General features: G+C 28.3%; 3 protein-coding genes across 3 annotated transcripts; 2 read left to right on the top strand and 1 right to left on the bottom strand.

Annotated features, from left to right (window-relative positions):
- The first annotated feature begins 178 nt into the window (after nucleotides 1-178).
- Nucleotides 179-3,081, top strand: LOC145186183 (acidic skeletal organic matrix protein-like). Its single transcript, XM_090097152.1, has 3 exons — nucleotides 179-701; nucleotides 2,261-2,597; nucleotides 2,681-3,081. Exons 1-3 carry the CDS (start codon nucleotides 391-393, stop codon nucleotides 2,924-2,926), a joined length of 894 nt encoding a protein of 297 aa, XP_089953278.1. The 5' UTR covers nucleotides 179-390; the 3' UTR covers nucleotides 2,927-3,081.
- A 1,573-nt stretch (nucleotides 3,082-4,654) lies between these two features.
- Nucleotides 4,655-8,234, top strand: LOC149884248 (leucine-rich repeat-containing protein 57-like). The gene is made up of 5 exons (XM_090097153.1): nucleotides 4,655-5,054; nucleotides 5,176-5,311; nucleotides 5,486-5,943; nucleotides 6,020-6,088; nucleotides 7,237-8,234. Exons 1-4 carry the CDS (start codon nucleotides 4,974-4,976, stop codon nucleotides 6,056-6,058), a joined length of 714 nt encoding a protein of 237 aa, XP_089953279.1. The 5' UTR covers nucleotides 4,655-4,973; the 3' UTR covers nucleotides 6,059-6,088; nucleotides 7,237-8,234.
- Nucleotides 8,235-14,123: 5,889 nt separating this feature from the next.
- Nucleotides 14,124-15,681, bottom strand: LOC149884247 (Golgi-associated plant pathogenesis-related protein 1-like). Its single transcript, XM_090099266.1, has 4 exons — nucleotides 15,538-15,681; nucleotides 14,939-14,980; nucleotides 14,617-14,836; nucleotides 14,124-14,384 (listed from the first exon to the last, which is right to left on the bottom strand). Exons 1-4 carry the CDS (start codon nucleotides 15,581-15,583, stop codon nucleotides 14,177-14,179), a joined length of 516 nt encoding a protein of 171 aa, XP_089955392.1. The 5' UTR covers nucleotides 15,584-15,681; the 3' UTR covers nucleotides 14,124-14,176.
- Between the last annotated feature and the right edge of the window lie 3,251 nt (nucleotides 15,682-18,932).

The raw sequence follows: 18,932 nt of genomic DNA, 5'->3' as shown, positions 1-18,932 counted from the left end.
ACATAAATTATAATAAATTACATAATAAATTTTTAATTGATGGATATTAAAACTTCTTCATTTGAATTTTCAAACTTTATATTTAACTAATAACAGATTATTCAGATATGTTATATGTTCTATATGTTCAGATATGGGCATATTATAAAAGCTAATAATATTAAAAAAATATAGTTAGAACAGCAAAAGTGGCAAAATTGCTCCAATCTACTCTAAAGCTCAATAAGTTTGAATGTTTCAAATGATTGCAGTTGTATTAACATGGTGCTTCAAATCTTTTATTTTATTATCATATTGTCTTCAAGTCACAAAATGATCTGGATTCGATTTAAAGTGTAGTCTTCTCATCTTTTTTTGTATCTTTTTTGTATTTTAAGTAAACATAGAGTAATGACTTTATTGCAGTTTATGGTTGTGTTAGTTGCCACATTGCCAGCAGTGAGTAGCGATTGGGCTGAAACTATTTTTGGCACTAAGATTCAGGTCCAAGAAACCTCAGGGAAGATCACATTTTCAAGAGTTAATGAGTTGACAGTAGCGTTCAAAAAAGTTGTTGAAATAGGGGAAAATGGAGACATGCCAAAAGGGTCTATTGTTCATAGCTTCAATAATTTTGAAAACACAGTTTTCAAAATAAGCGATATTAGCAGCTTGCAAGAAGTATATGCAAATGATTCGCCTCAAAACATATCTGCTGTTCGGTAAGAAATATATTTTTTCAAAAAAGTTTTGAATGTGTTTTTGATAAGGTTTTATTTTTAAATTTAAATTTGATAACACAGGCCTACAGAAAAATTTACTTTATTAACTTTGACATTTGTTCTTACATAATTTGATATGCTGAATTCAAGTTTGAAGTCAGGTTTATATTATGCAAGCTACAGGATTTTTGCAATTAACTTTTTTTAGTTTTTGCAACATTTAGGTAGTTGACCAATACATACCAAAGTATTTCTGAAAAGAAAATTCAAAAATAAGTATAGAATTACTGAAATGTGTTAAAATGTTTTATTTTTTACAAAATTAAAAAAAGAAATTAAAAAGGCAATACTTTAGAGGGTAAATATCACCCTGTCAAATTCTAAAGCTTTTTGTAGATTTATAAAAAAAAAAAAATGTAAGATATTAACTAAAAGGAACTAAAGATAACATCATTTTCTCATAAATATTCAATTGGGAAGAGACTTTTGCTAGTAGCTCTTTCATTTGTAAATAGTTCCTTTTCCTAAATCATCTTGATTGCTACTCCAGTAATAGTCTACTATAATATGTTTGCCCCTATGCCTTTGGTGTTCTGTTCTCTGTTCTCCTTGCTATTTGTTTCCATACTCCAAGATTGATCAGGAAACTGGTCAAAGTGACTATTTTTAAAAAACAGTTTTAAACTCATGTTATATCTAAGATCACAAAATGCTTCCAGCTTTTTAACAACTAAATCTGCATAATTGTCTGCTTTTTTACTTTCAAAAATTCTTGCTTTTTTTTTCTCTCTAATGACCTGGCAATACTGAAAACTATGTACTGAAAGTAAGAGCTGTCAGTTCTTAACAAATTATTTCATAAAGTTTAAAATGGATTAGTGAAAAAACTTTTCTGCTAACAATCGGATCACTTTATATGACATGCCTGCTGCAAGAGTGTCATAAATGGACCATTCTTTTTGTGTTAAGGGTTGATTTGTTGCTTACTTGTTCAACATGCAGAGATAACATGGAAATTTAGTGAAATCTGCTGCTGACCAGTTGAAACAGGACAAAACCAAGAATATTCTCATTGTGCAATAGGGTATATTTGAAGCTTCACTTTGATTTGTAAAGAAGCATTCTTCATTAATGTTTCTTTATAAATCAAAGTGAAGACTCAAATGCATCCACTTAAAGTCAGTTAATGATTAAAATAATTGTTATATGTTATTTTCACAATGTTCTTAATGTTTCATGTTTGTTGGACAAGTGTATAGCAGCCACAGATATAACTGAATGAGTTAGAGTTATGTTTGCATTTATGTTTATTTGTAGAAGCCATCATATTTAATATAAAAAAACTAATTTTTGAAAAATCAGTAAACTATATTTCAAAAAAAGCTAGAGCATGCTAAAAAAAACTGAGATGATATTTGAAATCAGCATTTCAAAAGTACATAAAAATCAGTATAAATCTCATGCAACAGAAAAGAAATTATTTTTTGTTTCCTTTTTTATTGACTATTACTAACACAAGTATAACTTTTTTGTTTGTTATTTATTTTTTATTGTTTCAGAAAAAATATGACAGCGAAGCTAGAAGGTCCTGCTTCATTATTCTCTGTTCAGTTTCTTATATTTCAAAATAACTCAATCATCTATCAAGGTGAAAAATACCAGGTTTTTAATGGAACTGTTCAAGTATCAGTAACTCTTGAACGTTGGCCATTCTGTGGGATTTCAGAAATGGATTGTAATGTTGCTGGAAAGTATCTTGAATTTTCATTTGAAGTGAAAGGTCTATTAAATGACCCCAAGCCATATCAATATAACCGTGGAGTTTCACTGGATAGTCGCAGTCTCAGTCCATTTACATATGACTATGGAGGAGGAGATGTTACATACTCTAGAAAGGTTTCTGATGATGTCTTTGATTTTCATGTTGTTATTTAACTTCTTGTTAGTCTAATTTTGATTTTTTTTTTTTTTTTTCCTAGTATTTTTTGAACAACACATGGTTTGATATCCCAGGGGATTACCCCCAATTAGTTAAAGAAGGTAATCAAAACCTTGTTGTTGTGCGATTGCCATTATTCAAAGTTCCGATAACATATAGCTTCATGGTGAATACAAGCTTTGCTAACTTTACTGTTGTAAGAAGTTGTTCTGTTAATAACAAGGGTGGAGAAATTTTGTATTGGTTTATGCTTGCTATTAGTTTGTTTATATTTATATTTTATTAATGACTTTTTTTTTTCTTAATACCCAGAATATTTTTGATAATATAATTTTTTATTTATTGTCTGTTAATATTTTAACATAATTTCTATTATATGGAAAACTATTATTTATAACTGGTTTATATGAGATGAAAAAATGTAGCAGAAGCAAACAAATGATTCGCTGATCTGTATTCAACTGTTTCTTTATATGTTAATAAATTCCTTCATTTTTTCTGTTTCAATCTTTGTGATGGTAGTGTTTTTTAATTGTGGTTCTTAAATATCTCTGATTTTTATTTTTTTATAAATATATTTGATTTTTATTTTTTTATAAATATATGTTGATTTACTGATGGTACAAAACCATTATATTTTTTTAGTTTTTTAATTGTGGTTCTTAAATATATCTGATTTTTATTTTTTTTTATAAATATACTTGATTTTTATTTTTTTATAAATATATGTTGATTTACTGATGGTACAAAACCATTATATTTTTTTAGTGTTTGATTTGTTAATTTCATTAATTTTAATAAAAAGATTTTTTGTGATTTTGAAAACTCAACCATTTTGCTATGCTTATTTAATTAGCAAGTTTTGTCAACAAGAATCATCAAGTTTTTAGTTGTTTTTGTTGTTAATATTGAAGCTTCCTTTTTGTTTTTAACCTTTAAGTTGCATGTACCAAAAGATACAAAGCTGTATACTGCAAATTGTAACATAACGATGATTAAAATTATTGACATTAATTAATACTATTGGCATCATAATCAAAATAATATTTATTAATATTAATAAATGTTATCATAATCAAATTAATTAATATTAGTTAACATCATTAACAACATTCTTTGTAAAGGTTATTTTAAATAATAATAAAATGTAAAGAGAGTAATATAAGAAATATTTTCTGCGATTCTGGTACAATATTAAAACTATGATAATTTCTGGTGTTGAACTTTTTTTTCACTGGATGACGTTTCAAAACTCAACTTGTTTGTCTTTTTTTTTTTTTATTCTCAATTTCGAAAAATCAAATTGCAATTATTTTTATTTTTTTTATTTAAGCAAAAATGGCAATAAATTGTCTCTCCAAGATTTTTAGCACTGCAGTAAAAAACTCTGGTTACTTACACAATATTATTTCATGTAACCTACGGAATAAATATTTGGACAATCTGCAAAGAGTTTTCTCCACTGCTGTTTATGCTAAAGATACTAAAACACCTACTGATTATAATGCAATTTTAAAAACTGTTAAAGAAGGCTCTTCACAAGACATTCTGGATAAAAAGGTTTTTGCAATTGTCCACATTGGCGGCAAACAGTTTAAAGTAGCAAATAATGATGTTATAATGATTCATAAGAAAATAGAAGCTGAATGTGGTGACATTATACGATTAGAGAAAGTTTTAGCAGTTGGAGGACGCAACTTCACTCTGATTGGTCAACCTCTACTAAAACGTGAAATAGCAAACATTCAAGGTATTGTAGTTGAAAAGACCAAAGGTGAAAAAAAGATTGCATTCAAAAAAAAGCGACGAAAGACTTACAAAAAATGGAAAGGTCATCGTCAAGATCTTTCCGTAATTAAAATTAATAGTATTTCTTTTGATATGGAACAAGTTTAAAAATGCTTTCATTTTCAGTATTTTCTTTCTGTTTAACTAAAAAAAAAAAAATTAGTTTTAAAGATTTTCTTTTAAATTTTTAAGGAAATTCCCTTTTAATTGTTTTAATGCACTTCATTTTCTATTTAAAGTAAAAAAAACTTTATTGAATATTTTTCTAACTTTTAGAAGTTATCTTAAGTCTTTCCTAAACTTCTTTTAGGCTTCGCTTCCATAGGAATTCCAAAGAATTTTTTTGGTTTTCTTATATCTTTCAAAAATTGATTGAGAATTTTGAGTTAATTCTGTAATTAAAAGAATGTCTTCTAATCATTTTAAAAAAACAGCCATAATGGCTGAACCAATTTTTTTTTAAATATATTTACATGTAAGAGCTTTTTTAGGCATTATAATAGTCTGGTTTCAATAACTAACATAACCTATGGTTTGTTTCTCTCATGGGAAACTCAATAAGTCCTCATTTAGAAAATGCTCAGAAGACGGGTATCTGTTCTCTTAAAGATATGAAACTTAAAGAGGTTACTACTTATGATATATTTTGTCTTTAATGTAAATTGCATATTTTGCTTCTAACTTTTTTCTTTTTGTTGTTAGTGTTGTTATTAATAAAATTTTCACGATTATAACTTGCTTTTTTAGCTGCCTCCAGAAATTTCTAATTTGTCTAAGTGTCTTCGCACATTGGACTTGTCCAATAATCAGCTAAAAGTGCTCGCCCCGTTGATTGGTCAGTTTACTTCGCTAAAGTCATTATCCTTGAATAACAACCAGCTCCGTGAGTAGCTAACTATTTCTTTGAAAGAGTTCTCTTTTTTTAACTAATGCTTATGAAGTCCATCGCGATTATTTTTAGTGTCAGTGGCATAACTTCAGCCATAGTTGCGCCACTGCTTAGAGTGTTTCATATTTAAAAAAGTTTGACCATCAAGTTAGCTCTTTTTTTTTTTAGAAAATTTACCTACTGAACTTAACAATTTATTGAAGCTTGAAAACTTATCGTTATCTATGAACGCCTTAACAGCGTTTACTTTAAATTCAGTAACCAAAATGAACAATCTAAAAATAGTAAATATAAGCAGTAACAAGCTGAAAGAGTTCCCTGAATGTTTTTGTCTGTTACCAAACGTTGATGTCATCGATATATCTAGTAACTCCTTGACCAGTCTGCCTGCAAGTATACAAACGTTGAAAGCCATAGAATTGAATGTTAACAAAAACAAATTGAATCGTCTTCCGAATGAACTCAGTAAATGTGAACGTTTAAAAGTTCTAAGAGTAGAGGAAAACTGCTTACGCGCGGACGCGTTTACAGATGGCATTTTGAAAAATTCAAAAATCAGTGTGATTTCACTCGATGGAAATTTATTTACTATGAAGCAATTTCAAGAACTCGACGGATATGATGAGGTAATTATTATTCTTTTTTAGATATTGTCATTTTAACCGCTGATGAACGAAAATAAGTGTTATTTATTACTTTTAGTATATTGAAAGATATTCCGCCGGGAAGAAGAAGTTGTAAGGAATAGTTAATGTTCAATCCTATGAATCGGTAAAACTCGTTATTTTAACAGAATTCAAGTTTTTTTTCGCTCGTTTAATTTTATAACTCTTAAAATGGTTACTTAAAAACTTCATCTCAAAACTATAAAAACACTATCTGGCTAAGGTTATGGAGTATAATATATTTATTAGAGTTGGCACAGTAGACTAAATAAAAATGAAACAAAAGAATATGTAAATATCAATATATTAATATTGATTGTAATTTTTAAGAAGTAATAAGCACGATTAACATTTTCTCGTAATGGTTTCCAGCTTCATTTCTTTCTTTTTTCGACTCTTTAATTTAACTTCAAGAATATCATTTCGGTAAGAAAACTGTAATTTTGCGATTTACTTTGAAACATAATTGATTCACAATATTCACAGTCCAACAATATTTTAAAAATATTTTTTTACTATAAAAGCAAAAAAAATTTTTGTTCTGATTTGGGTGTAAGTGTTATGTATATAATCAGCACTTTTATTTTAAAATTTAAGTTGCATATAAAAATTCACTTGATTTTCAAATATACTATCTAATATTTTTTCTTTAAGATTATATTAAAAATATCAAAAGGAGAATGTAAAAACAGTCCTGATAACTTCTGCTACATCTCCGGTTCTGTAACTTTCAAAAGAAGAATGGAGGAAATATTTTTAAAAAAAGAACCTGAATTTAGCTGTCTTTTTTTAGAGACAGGCGAGATGCTCAACACAAAAAACTTAACGAGTATTCAAAAAATAAGAAAAAACAAGACGGTTTTCCTAAAAATGCAACAATTTTTTACTTAATACCTAGTCATTAGTGACTCTTAAAATTGTTCACGGTTTTTGGGCAAGTGAGAGCAAGATTTGAAAAACTTCTCAGAGAGCTTTTTTGACAAGTGAGAGCAAGATGTGAAAAATTTTCTCAGAGAGCTTTTTTGGGAAAGTTACAATAAATCTTAACGGTTTCATAAAAATGTTATTGCGCATCATTTCAGTTATTTATTTACTCCATCAAGTACTCGACTTGTTGCTTGAACTATTTTTAGTGACTTCGCCTCTTAAGAACATTCGTGTTCAGTAAAAAGAATATATTATTTTGTAAACGTTCTTTACTACGATTAAAAAATCATTAATGCTCTAATATTTTGAATTTAATTTTACTTTTAGATGATGGTCAGGAATAATAAACCATTAGATTCAGTTCTTATCAAACAAATTGAGGAGCGTTTAAAAAATGGAATGACCTATCGCCAAGTTTCAATGCCTTTGAAAGTTTGAAAGCAAATTTCGAAAATCATTGCAAAATTTACAAATCCAAAACAGATCTGAATGAAATAGCTCCTTTTCAAAACCCTTGAATGAAAGATTGTACGAGATCTATGCAGCCATACATTTGAAAGTGCAGTTCAAATGAAACGTTTTTTGAACGAAAATGAAATTTTGAAAATTTCAGCTGAAATTGTTCGAGTATTGGGCGATTGTGATATGGTCGGATGAGTCCAAAATCAACCATTTTGGCTCTGATGGCAGAGAATGGGTGTAGAACAAAAATATAGCTTCGGGATGTTTAGCCAACATTAAAGTTCGGCGGCGGTTCATGGTTTGGGTTAAAGTTCGAAATGTATAGGAAAATTATACCAACTGAAACATGCAAATCTTTCGTTGAAAGTATGCCCAGTGAGACTCAGTGGTTACACTGAATATTAAGTCAAAGAAAACTAAGTTTTTTTTTAAACTCATAAAAATGTTTAAGCTACGAAAGTTTTGAACTTTATGATAAGTAGAAATTTAAAAAGTGCAAGAAAAATTGACATCTTTTTGTTTTGAAAAAACAGAGTTCATTTTCGTGATTTACTTTAAAAAAACTCCTAAGTGGCTTGTAGTTTCTGATTGGTTTTTTGACTGTGTTATCAGCCATAATTTTTATGGCAATTTAGTTGCAAAGGGTTGAAAATGCGGCAAGTCTGCAATCTCATAATTTTACCATTTTGAGAAAACTAACTTTGAAGACTTTTGAATTTGCGTCATATTAATAAGTTGGATCATGTTAAGTTTTGAACTAAAATGTGTGACAATATAAGGATAAAAAATGGCATTTTTAAAATTTCGAGGCACTTTTATATCTGTAATTAAACGACAAGCAAGTCACCGAACTATATCTGTTACCGGCAAGCATTATCTGTCACCGAAATTATTGAAGCGGTATCCATAGTAGTGTGCTCTACAGTTTAAAAATTAGAATCAAAAGGCAACTCAAAGTTTTTTCCCGTTCAATAAAGGGTATTCCTTTAATCATTTCTTTAAAGAATATTACTACATTTTATATATATATATATATATATATATATATATATATATATATATATATATATATATATATATATATATATATATATATATATATATATATATATATATATATACACTGTCCTCCAAAACATTAGCAACCAAATAAAAAAATGTTTTTTTTCTACTTTGAATACTAATTACAGCAATTTTATTTTTTTAATTACGCTTTGAATACAAAAAATGCTTAACATTACAAAAGAGATTTGTACATAATAAGACTACTTGAAACTGAATAAACTTGTTTTTTTTGTTTTCATTGGTATTTTAACGCAAAAACGTGGTCCTCCAGAACATAAGCAACTTTTTATAATTACTCACAAAAACTCACGGAAAATCAGCAGCCCAAGTGTGGAAATAATGCCCAAGGGAATTGTTGTGTTGTAATTATTTGTACTTAACCAATGAGAATCAATTAATTGTTAATTTTTGTCCAGAGATGAATATGGAGTGTTGCAATTATTACAATATTAATTTAAGATCGCGTATATATGCTTTTTTGGATTATAATGGCAAGAAACAAGTATAATTTAGTTTTTTGAGAACGTATTGTAAAAGATTACAAGAAAGGAGTCAAACAAAAGGAAATCGCAACGAAATACTCCATTAACAAGTCAATTGTATGTCGAATAATCAAACGGTTTAATAAAGGTAGTCCTTTAGAAACAGAACATAAGGGCGGAAGACCACTCAAAACATGTCGTTTCACCGATCGAAAAATTATTCGTCATGTTAAAAAAAATCCTTTTGACAGCGCTAATGATACTATTAAAAAACTGAAACTTTCCGTGTCTCTAAATACAGTTTGTAGACGGTTACAACTTTCAGGACTTTTGAGCTTTAGAGCAGCAAAAAAACCTTTCATTTCTCAGAAGAATAGAAAAGCTAGAATTGAGTTTGCAAATTCTCATAGAGACTGGACTATAAATGGTTGGAATAGAGTACTCTGGAGCGATGAATCAAAGTACAATTTGAAAGGTCCTAATGGAAATTTAAAGGTACGTAGACCTAAAGGTAAACGCTTAGATCCTAAATACACAAGAGAAACAATCAAGGATCGTGGCGGAAAAAGTACAATGGTTTGGGGTTTTTTTTCTGGTTTTAGTGAAGTTGGGCCTATTTACCGAATAAATGGCATTATGGATCAGTATGTTTATCGTGATATTCTCAAGGAAAAAGTGGTTCCTCATTCTGATAATAATATGCCTCTTTTATGGACATTTCAACAAGACAACGACCCCAAACACACCTCTAAACTCGTTAAAGAATGGTTTGAAACAAATCAAATTAAAGTAATGAAATTGCCGGCTCAATCACCTGATCTCAACCCGATTGAAAATTTATGGTACCAAGTTGAACTCTCCCTAAAACACAAAGGACCCTTCAAAAACGCCGATGAGCAATATAAAGTTAACATGTTTATTGAAACCAAGTGGAATGAGATAACACAAGAAAAAATAAACTCGTAGAGTCTATGCCGAGAACATGTTCCTTGATCCTAAAAAATAAAGGATATGCCATTAACTATTGATATTAACATTTTTTAGGGTAGTTTTAAAAAAGTTGCTAATGTTTTGGAGGACCACGTTTTTGCGTTAAAATACCAATACAAACAAAAATTCACGTTTATTTTTTTTCAAGTTGTCTTATTATGTTAAAATCTTTTTTCTTATATGTAACATTAACCATTTTTTTCATTTAAAGCGAAATAAAAAAACAAAATTGCTGTAATAAGTAATCAAATTAGAAAATTTTTTAAATTTTATTTGGTTGCTAATGTTTTAGAGGACAGTTATATATATATATATACATATATATATATATATATACATATATATATATATATATATATATATATATATATATATATATATATATATATATATATATATATATATATATATATATATATATATATATATATATATATATATATATATAAACTATTAACCTGCTACTATTAAAACTTATTTTAAGTTAATAAGTATTAAAACTTAGACACAATCGTTAAAAAATTATTTTATCATTACATTAAAAAAAAAAAAGATCCTGTTTTGGGTTTGAGTTATTATTTCGTTTCATTCTGTAAAACTCTTCAAATTTTGTTTATTACAAAAAAGATTTCCAAAAGAAGAATTTGAGTTGTTTGCTTATAATGTCCAGCTGAAGTCAGAAAAGAGAATTTTCAAGTTTTCTTACTCAAGTGGAGCAAGGCTCTACTCGTGAGAAAGATATTGAAGAAATTAGAAGTTATTTAAGTTCTTGTACTTATACCTGTATATTTTTATAGCTTCATAATAAGACGGCTATTATCAATGATACCTTGTGCTATGAACGGACTCTTTATCATTTCCAAAAATGATGTAATTACAAAAGTTATGTTACGTGAAAGTTTTTAATTATATAACTGAATTTAGCTCTTTGGTAACATCAAACTGGATGGTGAGGTAAAATATATATACTTCTTCAAAGCATTTTTTGTATACAATTTCAACAGTCGGTTCGTAAAAGCTCATTTAATAAGATTTAAAATACGCTTACTAGTGATTGCTTCATATTCAGTATCAAATATATATATATATATATATTTGATACTGAATATGAAGCAATCACTAGTAAGCATATTTTAAATCTTATTAAATGAGCTTTTACGAACCGACTGTTGAAATTGTATGCAAAGAATGCTTTGAAGAAGTCAATTGTCGATCTGAGACAATCAAATTCTTTTTAAAAGAATGTTTCTCGGGTTATATTTTGAAAAGATTTGTATCAAATCTTTAAGTCATGTTTATCATCTTAATGTATATGTTAATACCCTATTTGTTTAGAAGCTTTGAAAAATATCATTCCTAGGTTGGTGTGTAAGTTGACAGGTGTATGTTGGTGTATAACTCAACATAACTTTTTGTGATCTCTTTTAAACAGCTTTATTTATAAAACAGGATAGATATATTTTGTAAATTCCAAAATGTTTATGGAGATAAATAATTTAGAAAGATAAGAAATCATGATTATACTTTTAAAAGTTGAATAAAACTTCAGCTTTTAAATAAAATCAAAATTTTGCTTCAAATTAAAATTGAATTCTAGTTTTCATCGATGTTAGGTTGTGTTTACATGTTTATTTCGCTCCTCTACTTCTCTCTCTGCTAGAAAGTTTATAACATAAATATGTTAGGCCTTTGTTTTTTTATTGTTTTTTTTTTTAAACAAAAAACCTTAGCAACTCATTGAACATCAGGATTATTAAAGCTTGATAAACTTGTATTATGGCACCTTCCGGCATTACTGTAAAAGCAATTAATGACTGACTTGTTAACAATATGCCCTCCCCCTTCTTCCCCTCCTCAAAAAATAAAGAGCTTGAAAAATGAAATAAGTAAAAATATAAAGAAGAAAATAGCTGAAGAAACTTTTTATTTTTTTTTTTTATGTCTAAAACCTCTCATAATGGTGATGCACGAAGAATCCTGATCTCTCTTATTCTTAAAATATTAACAAGGTTGTTTAAGTCGTAACCCCTTAAGAAAGGAATCTGTTTAAAACTTTGGATTTGTTAAACAAAATAAATCTATATGTGTTATTCAAAACTTGCATTAATATTTTTGTTATTTGTTTTTAGAAAATCTGTTTTGGTTAAAAAAAAATCTTTTAAAAACTTACATCGGTTCTAAGTCGTACCACCTGTAGTATAAGTCGTACCTAAGAATTCAATTAAGCAACAATAATAATTACAACGTATTTTTATTATTATTCTGTTAACACGAAACATAAGTATTTAATCAGTACAAATAATTTGTTTTTTTTTCTATTGAAATGGTGTTGTAATTTATAGTTTTTTTTGCCAATTAACAAGCAAGTCTTCTGAACTCAGTGGCAGTAAGTCCAAAAAAGCTTGGTTCTAAATTCAGAGCTTCTTTTACCAAACTCCTCATTAGTTTCAGTGATATCCTTAGGTTTTATAAGTTTGACAATTCTTATTAAATTCTTTAAACTAACACCGTAACGTTGGTTTCGGAATGTCAAATTTTCTATGAGCTTCATTAAATCCCATAACACCTTGCGATAATTTTTGTTAACCCCTCTTTCATATCTTCATGTCTCCATATAGTATAACTTTGCTTTGAAAGCTGTGGTAAAGTTATGTCCTTAAAAAAAAAAGTGAAGACAGCGTCAGTTGAGATAAGAAGTGTTTTTTTAAGTTTGTACTGCTTCGACTGAGGAATAGCGTGGGTACGACTTAACCACAAGTTAGTTTATTAGTCAACGTTGAACTAATGTTGAATAAAATTAATATAATTTTTGTTTTGATCAAACGGCTATGTAAATTTGTTTTGACCAAACTATCATGTAAATTACATTGAGTTGCGATTGTTTGCTCAGATGTCCGTATTTCCTTCAAAATTAAATGGAACAACTTGGGCAACCTCACCCTAAAAGATTTTACGAAAGATTTACTTCTACGTTAAAGGTATAAACTTTCCCTGGTTTAAAACTTTGTTATTAATGTTATTCATACTATCCAGTCGCGTTTAACTTATCAAAGCTTTTAAAATATATTAGAATTGCAAAGAATTCTTGATCTTTAAAACAACAAAATTGTAACAAATATCTTTGTTCGTAAAGAAAAGTTTTTTTCAAGGGGCGCATCAACAAGACAGGTATTCGAACCTGCCTTGTTAAATCATAAATTTAGCCATTTTGCTTGAATTTCCCCAATTAGCATAAGACAACCTACCTATAAAAAAAAAAAGAGCAAACCTCAGTCTTTTTTTATCTTACAGACTTTAGACAATGTATATACCACGCCTATAGAACTATTAAAAAGATGTTGCCTTTATCAGAAACGACGCATTATCTTTATTGATCTTCATGGCATCAAATAATCAAGCTAAAACGTTCATTGATTACTAGCTTCATTTTCAATTTTTAAGGAACCTGAATTCTGTTTATAATTAATCCACCCCAAGGGACTTTTTATTACAACGGTTTCTTTGCCCTCTATAGTGGACCTTAATAGTCGAAATACCACAGTGACAAAATCATGACCCTGACGAAAAGGTCACCTTAAGCACTACACTAACAATTGGGACAAAACACCGATGTTTTTCTTTTTTCACCTCCTCTTGTCTTTCATTAGTTAACATCAGCATAAAATTTATGTTAAACTAAAATTTTGTGTATAGGATTGCGCATGTACAATTTAGTTAGTTAGTCGCTAATGTTTAGTTTGATTAAAGAACATTTTCTAATTAAATATTTTTTATTCGTATAAGTCTATGCGGCGTAGTGGAAAGGCAAAAAGATAATCGGATAATGATCAAGGTATGGCGCGATACCTGCGTCCTCTATATTTTCTAATTACTTTTTTTTCTAATTAATGGGCGTTTTTAGATTTTTAATTTTATAAACCACTCACTTTAGCGTTCTAAAAGAATTGATATTTTAGGTAGACAAGCTTAGAAGTAATTAATCTTCGATGAGCATGTATTAACTTTGTAACGATCTAGTGTATGTTAAAAATTTATTTATGATTAAAATTTATCCATAGTAACATAACTCTTTCATCTATGTGAGTCTTTGATTTACTCTGGACGTCCAAAAAAACATTCACTATTCTTATTCTTGACGCTTACCGTTTCCCTAAGGACGTTTATACTGTTTACTGCTTGACCAGTGCAATGCAAATACGAATAAAACTCACAAACTTAGTTTTGGAAAAAAATTCTTTCATACTTATTTTTTAACAACATTTTAGAGTTTACTTTTTAAGCGGTAAGACATTTAGCGCGAATGTTCTCAAGTTGTTTCCTGGAGGTGAGTATTGTGCAACAATCACAACTCTGTTTTTATTTTTGGCGATTCCGAATCCAACCTTTTTGCTGTCTTTCCATACAACTTGAGTGAAATGGCCAGTATTCGAAGAGAAACCAGGTCTGTTGAAGTTATATTTGGAAATTTCATTGTACCTGAAAAGAAACAGCGTCATTTAGAACTTAAACGAAGATGTTCCCTGCAAAATTCATCGAAGATTATCAAATAAGGTTACAAAGTTTTAATAAATATCAAAGATTATTGAATATTTCAAGAATATTATTTATACTTATGGCAAAAAAAAAATATTGATACGTAATAGAAACGCGGTTATATTATGTTCATACATTTATAAGCAATCTTTAGAAATATTCTATCGCTTCTTACCAACTTGTGCTGGCCTTAACGCACGCTCCGACGATTGGTAATCCGCTAGAAGAATAAAGATTTTCACCGTAAAGCCTGTTTTTGCTATGGTCGAAGGATCCTGTAGATGCCAAATATTCTGCGTGTTTTTGTGCGCTTGCGGTGATTGTTGGGTCAAGTTCGAGATTTAGAGTGCTTTGATGTAAATTTCTAAACTCGTTATGTTTATTCAAACATTCGGCTGCAGTAAAAAGTAAGATAGAATGAAATTGAAAGTTTTTTTTTTTTTACCATTTTAATGAAAAACCGAAAAATCTACAAAAAAAAAACAGGTTTAAATTACCATCTTGATCTTTTACAACCTCAACGCTTCCTCTTTGAGCGGCTGAAAAAAATATATAGAACTATATATAAATCTGTAAAAATAAGATAAAAATAATCTTCCCTTGATTTTTCTCTCCAAACTTTTTTTTAAAAATATATAGAACTATATATAAATCTGTAAAAATAAGATAAAAATAATCTTCCCTTGATTTTTCTCTCCAAACTTTTTTTTAAAAAATCATGTTTGAAAAAAAAACTACTTTAAGAAGTAGATTTTTTCTAAAGAAGACAAGTTTACGCAAGATGAAAAAAAAAAATTTTTCACAGGAAAATTTTTAAATATTTATAATATATTATAATATTTTTAAATATTCTTAGATTGCCTTTTGTTGGTGAGCGTGTAAAGCTATAGAGCACAATAAACCATACTCGCGTAATAAAGTATACACAGCTAATATAGCATACACACGTTGTATAACATGCACTCGTTATATACCATTTGTAGCATATTTTAAACCCTTCACTGTACTCATAATTACGAGCATTTCTGGCCACTTTCTATATTGTCTGATTAAAGCCAAAAAATTATTTCTTGATGCAGAAAGATGAAAAACTTACACGCTCGTGAGAAAAGAAAAAGTAGAACGAAGCTTGTTGCAATCATTTCTAAAGTTTTCACTCTTAAAACATCTTTAGATAGATTAACTGTTTATATATAGGTTTTTAAAGAACCTAGGACCTAATGTCAAAGATCGTTTAATAACATATAAACAGTCGATTTTATATTTACTTGATAGACTAAATTGTTATTTCAGGTGTAAATGTATAACTTCAATTTACCTGTCAAAGAACTGTATAACCGGGACACTAAACACCCGACACTTAACAATCGGGGTGTTTAGCATCATTTAAAAAAACTGCTACTCTGTTCGAGAATTGTTTATCCTTTGCATTACAATTTTTTGAAAATAAAAAAAAATTGATAAAATTTAGTTTTAATTATGTCAAGAAAAAGACAGATGAAAGAATCGGCCAGATGAAAAGGTGAAGAAAAGTTATAATTTTGGACAGATGTATCAACAAAATATTGAATTATTTTGTAAAAAAAATTCATTTTCAGCGAGGGTTATTTTTATTCTTTTGTATTAGATCGTGTTTGATGTAATCAATTTGTTGTTTGTTAAGACAATATTTTTTTTGGTTTACTTCGACTGACCAAGGTTGTTGAAAATGAAACAAAAGTATTCTTATTGTATCTGACCACGTCCACTATGCCTCATAAAAAACTGTTCAAAAAATGCTCATTAATGCTTTTAGTCGTAATCTTAACTTTCGTGTATTTGTAATTGTTAAATAAGGAAATTATTCGCTAATTACAAGAAATTATCTGTAATATGGTCAATCATTGGCACCGCTGTCTCCAACATTTGTAGTTTTCATAAATTTAACATTTATGAAGATGCAAAGGTTCTCGTTCTCTATTATTTTTATTATTGTTTGAAAAATAAATCTAAATATGAAAAAGAGAACAACTTTTTTTATCTACTTTGGGTTTTTGATTTCATCTCATATCTTTTTTCTATTATTTTCATTGATATATCATTTTCTAATACTACTTTTTCTTTTTATAGGTTTTTATCCATTAAAAAACGATTTAAGAACTTTATAACATAAATTTAGAGCGAAGGACATTTTGCTTTTTGCCAGCAAGAACTTCATTAGAATTCGTTTGTTATTCGTTTGTTAATCTTACTCAAGTAAAATTATATTTTAGAAAAATTTTTTTTTAAAAAAATTTGTCTTTCACTGAACTTATGTTAAAGTTAATAAAAATGAGAAAACAAAAAATTTTTTTTTTGTATTCTCAGGTTTTGATTTTTTTCTGAAGATTTGCAAAATCTTTTTCGCAAATTTTTTTTTTTATTTAATCGTACTAATTAAAGCAAAACATCCGTTTATTTTAAACCCACAATTTCAAAATAGAAATTAAATTTCAAAATTATTATTGATAACATGAATTATTTTCCTCAATGTTTAGTAATTTTTAAAATTATTTATCGTTGGTTTTTACTTATTTTAATTCAAAAATATTTAACAAAAAAAATTTAATTTCAAAATTATTTATAATGATCAATATGCGGATCCGTATTTACGCGGACTTTTTACGTATTTATGCGGACTTAGACAATTTTTCTTTTTTTTTTTAACATCAAACTAAGTTGAATTTTTTATTTTTTGACTGTAGACAGTGTCCACAGCCAGAAATAAAAAAAGTTCAATATATTTTGATGTTAAAAAATGTCTTAAAACTAACATAAATGAAACTAACTGTTTTAGAAACAAATTAATATAAAGATTTTAAATTTTGCAGAATTGGCATTTTAAAATATGAAGGCCGTCTAAAATATACAGGACGGGCCGTCTAAAACAATCAAGATGTTTGAGAGTTGTGAAAGATAAACAGGAATTTAAAAAATAGAAAATAACGAGGTAAATAGATATTTTCAAAAAATAGTTTTAGCTTTATTCTTTTGACAAATGAATACAGATGGAAAAAATATTACACTAATAAAAAATATACAAGACTTTTAACAAATTTAATAAGTACAGATCCTTTTGTTGAAACTTAAGTAAGCATTAAGTTGAAGCATCTTTTCTTAATTTAATTATACTTTTAAAAAATATTTTTTCAGAAATCGTAAGTAAAATGGAAGTTTTAGGCACGTCTTCAATGACAGGTCTACGTTGCGTTCTTGGATTAAAAAGGTGGAGTGGTGGTTGGGTTTATCCTATGACATGAAGTGGCTTGCATCAGACCTAAATTAAAATCATGTGTTTTCTCATTCGGCATACAGAAGGTGTTTAAAAACTGTTTAGATCTAATTATCAATTTACCTCGATCTAGAAGCCTCTGGTACATTAAACGACTGAAGCGCACTAGATATTTTTAGCCTGAAACACACTAAATATTTTTAGCCTGATAATTGTATCGGAAATTTTATCTTTAAACAAAGAACTTTAGAAAATAATTTCATGTTGCTATGGAAACTGTCACTTCCGCACCACTGACTAACGCTACTTCTTTTGAAAAGTACTGTCTTGAGGTAACATACTGTTATCAACTTTGATAGAATTTGCTTAACGGAATTTGTGATAGTAAATATATTCGTTATGTCATTTGTTCGTTAGGCTTTATCACTGCCACTAAGTTTAATATATAACCCTGTTTTATGTGCATCAGATTGTTCTCATGATAGGACTCTATCAGAATGATTCTTGATGAAGCACAAAACGGTAACAAAGTAAAAATGATCAGATGTTCATGAACTAATATTATTTCTATTATTAAGGCGCAGTAAGTTTAATTGGCCTATAATCAAGTTTAATGGATATGAAACGTCACAACACTTTAAACTGTAGAAAATGCACTATTGCTATGAAGTCAGGTGTATCTAGCAAATGAACAGCAAAACCAATACTAAATTCACAATAAGCAAATTGCTCTATAAAACAATTTCGGTGATGATCTGTTGAATCTGTTGATTTCCTTGTACCTTAACCTCGAAATTTTCTCGAAAGTCTTCCAATGTGACATAACTCATCAGCATTGACATTTTTATAGAAAATAAACAATTTAACATTGATGTTTAATCAGGTTTTCAAGTGATTTTATATGCAATTACTCAAACTTTACAATCATAAAAAAGTGAATCAGTGGACTTCAAGTTCACCTACCAGTTTTAGAAAAAACGTCCTTAATAAGATCCGTGGTCACTCAATAAGATACTTTTAAAAAAAAAAATTATGGAAATCTTTGAGCGACTCTTTTTTGAAAAGATATTCTGTGAATATGAAAATCTTTACTAATAGCTCAGTATTAGTGTACACACTAATACCAAACTGCGTAAGTAAAGATTTTGAGTTGAGTGACACGTCTTAACTTAACGACAGTTTCTCTGACTCATAGGGACTTAAAACAACCCAAGTTAAAATGTCAAAGTTTTCATATTCAC

The sequence above is a fragment of the Hydra viridissima genome, unplaced genomic scaffold (assembly GCF_058129835.1).
Source record: "Hydra viridissima isolate aposymbiotic clone 2 unplaced genomic scaffold, HvirCarnegie_v1 scaffold_9, whole genome shotgun sequence".
NCBI lineage: Eukaryota > Metazoa > Cnidaria > Hydrozoa > Anthoathecata > Hydridae > Hydra > Hydra viridissima.
This window is presented reverse-complemented; position numbering and strand designations above follow the sequence as displayed.

Coding starts and splice junctions, on each gene's coding strand:
- LOC145186183 (XM_090097152.1), top strand. CDS start 391: ATGACTTTATTGCAGTTTATGGTTGTGTTAGTTGCCACATTGCCAGCA. Junction 702..2,260: donor CAAAACATATCTGCTGTTCG/GTAAGAAATATA, acceptor TTATTGTTTCAG/AAAAAATATGACAGCGAAGC. Junction 2,598..2,680: donor ATGTTACATACTCTAGAAAG/GTTTCTGATGAT, acceptor TTTTTTTCCTAG/TATTTTTTGAACAACACATG.
- LOC149884247 (XM_090099266.1), bottom strand. CDS start 15,583: ATGATTGCAACAAGCTTCGTTCTACTTTTTCTTTTCTCACGAGCGT. Junction 14,981..15,537: donor TTTTCTTTTCTCACGAGCGT/GTAAGTTTTTCA, acceptor TATTTTTTTCAG/CCGCTCAAAGAGGAAGCGTT. Junction 14,837..14,938: donor GGTTGTAAAAGATCAAGATG/GTAATTTAAACC, acceptor TTTTTACTGCAG/CCGAATGTTTGAATAAACAT.
- LOC149884248 (XM_090097153.1), top strand. CDS start 4,974: ATGGGAAACTCAATAAGTCCTCATTTAGAAAATGCTCAGAAGACGGGT. Junction 5,055..5,175: donor AAGATATGAAACTTAAAGAG/GTTACTACTTAT, acceptor TTGCTTTTTTAG/CTGCCTCCAGAAATTTCTAA. Junction 5,312..5,485: donor CTTGAATAACAACCAGCTCC/GTGAGTAGCTAA, acceptor TTTTTTTTTTAG/AAAATTTACCTACTGAACTT.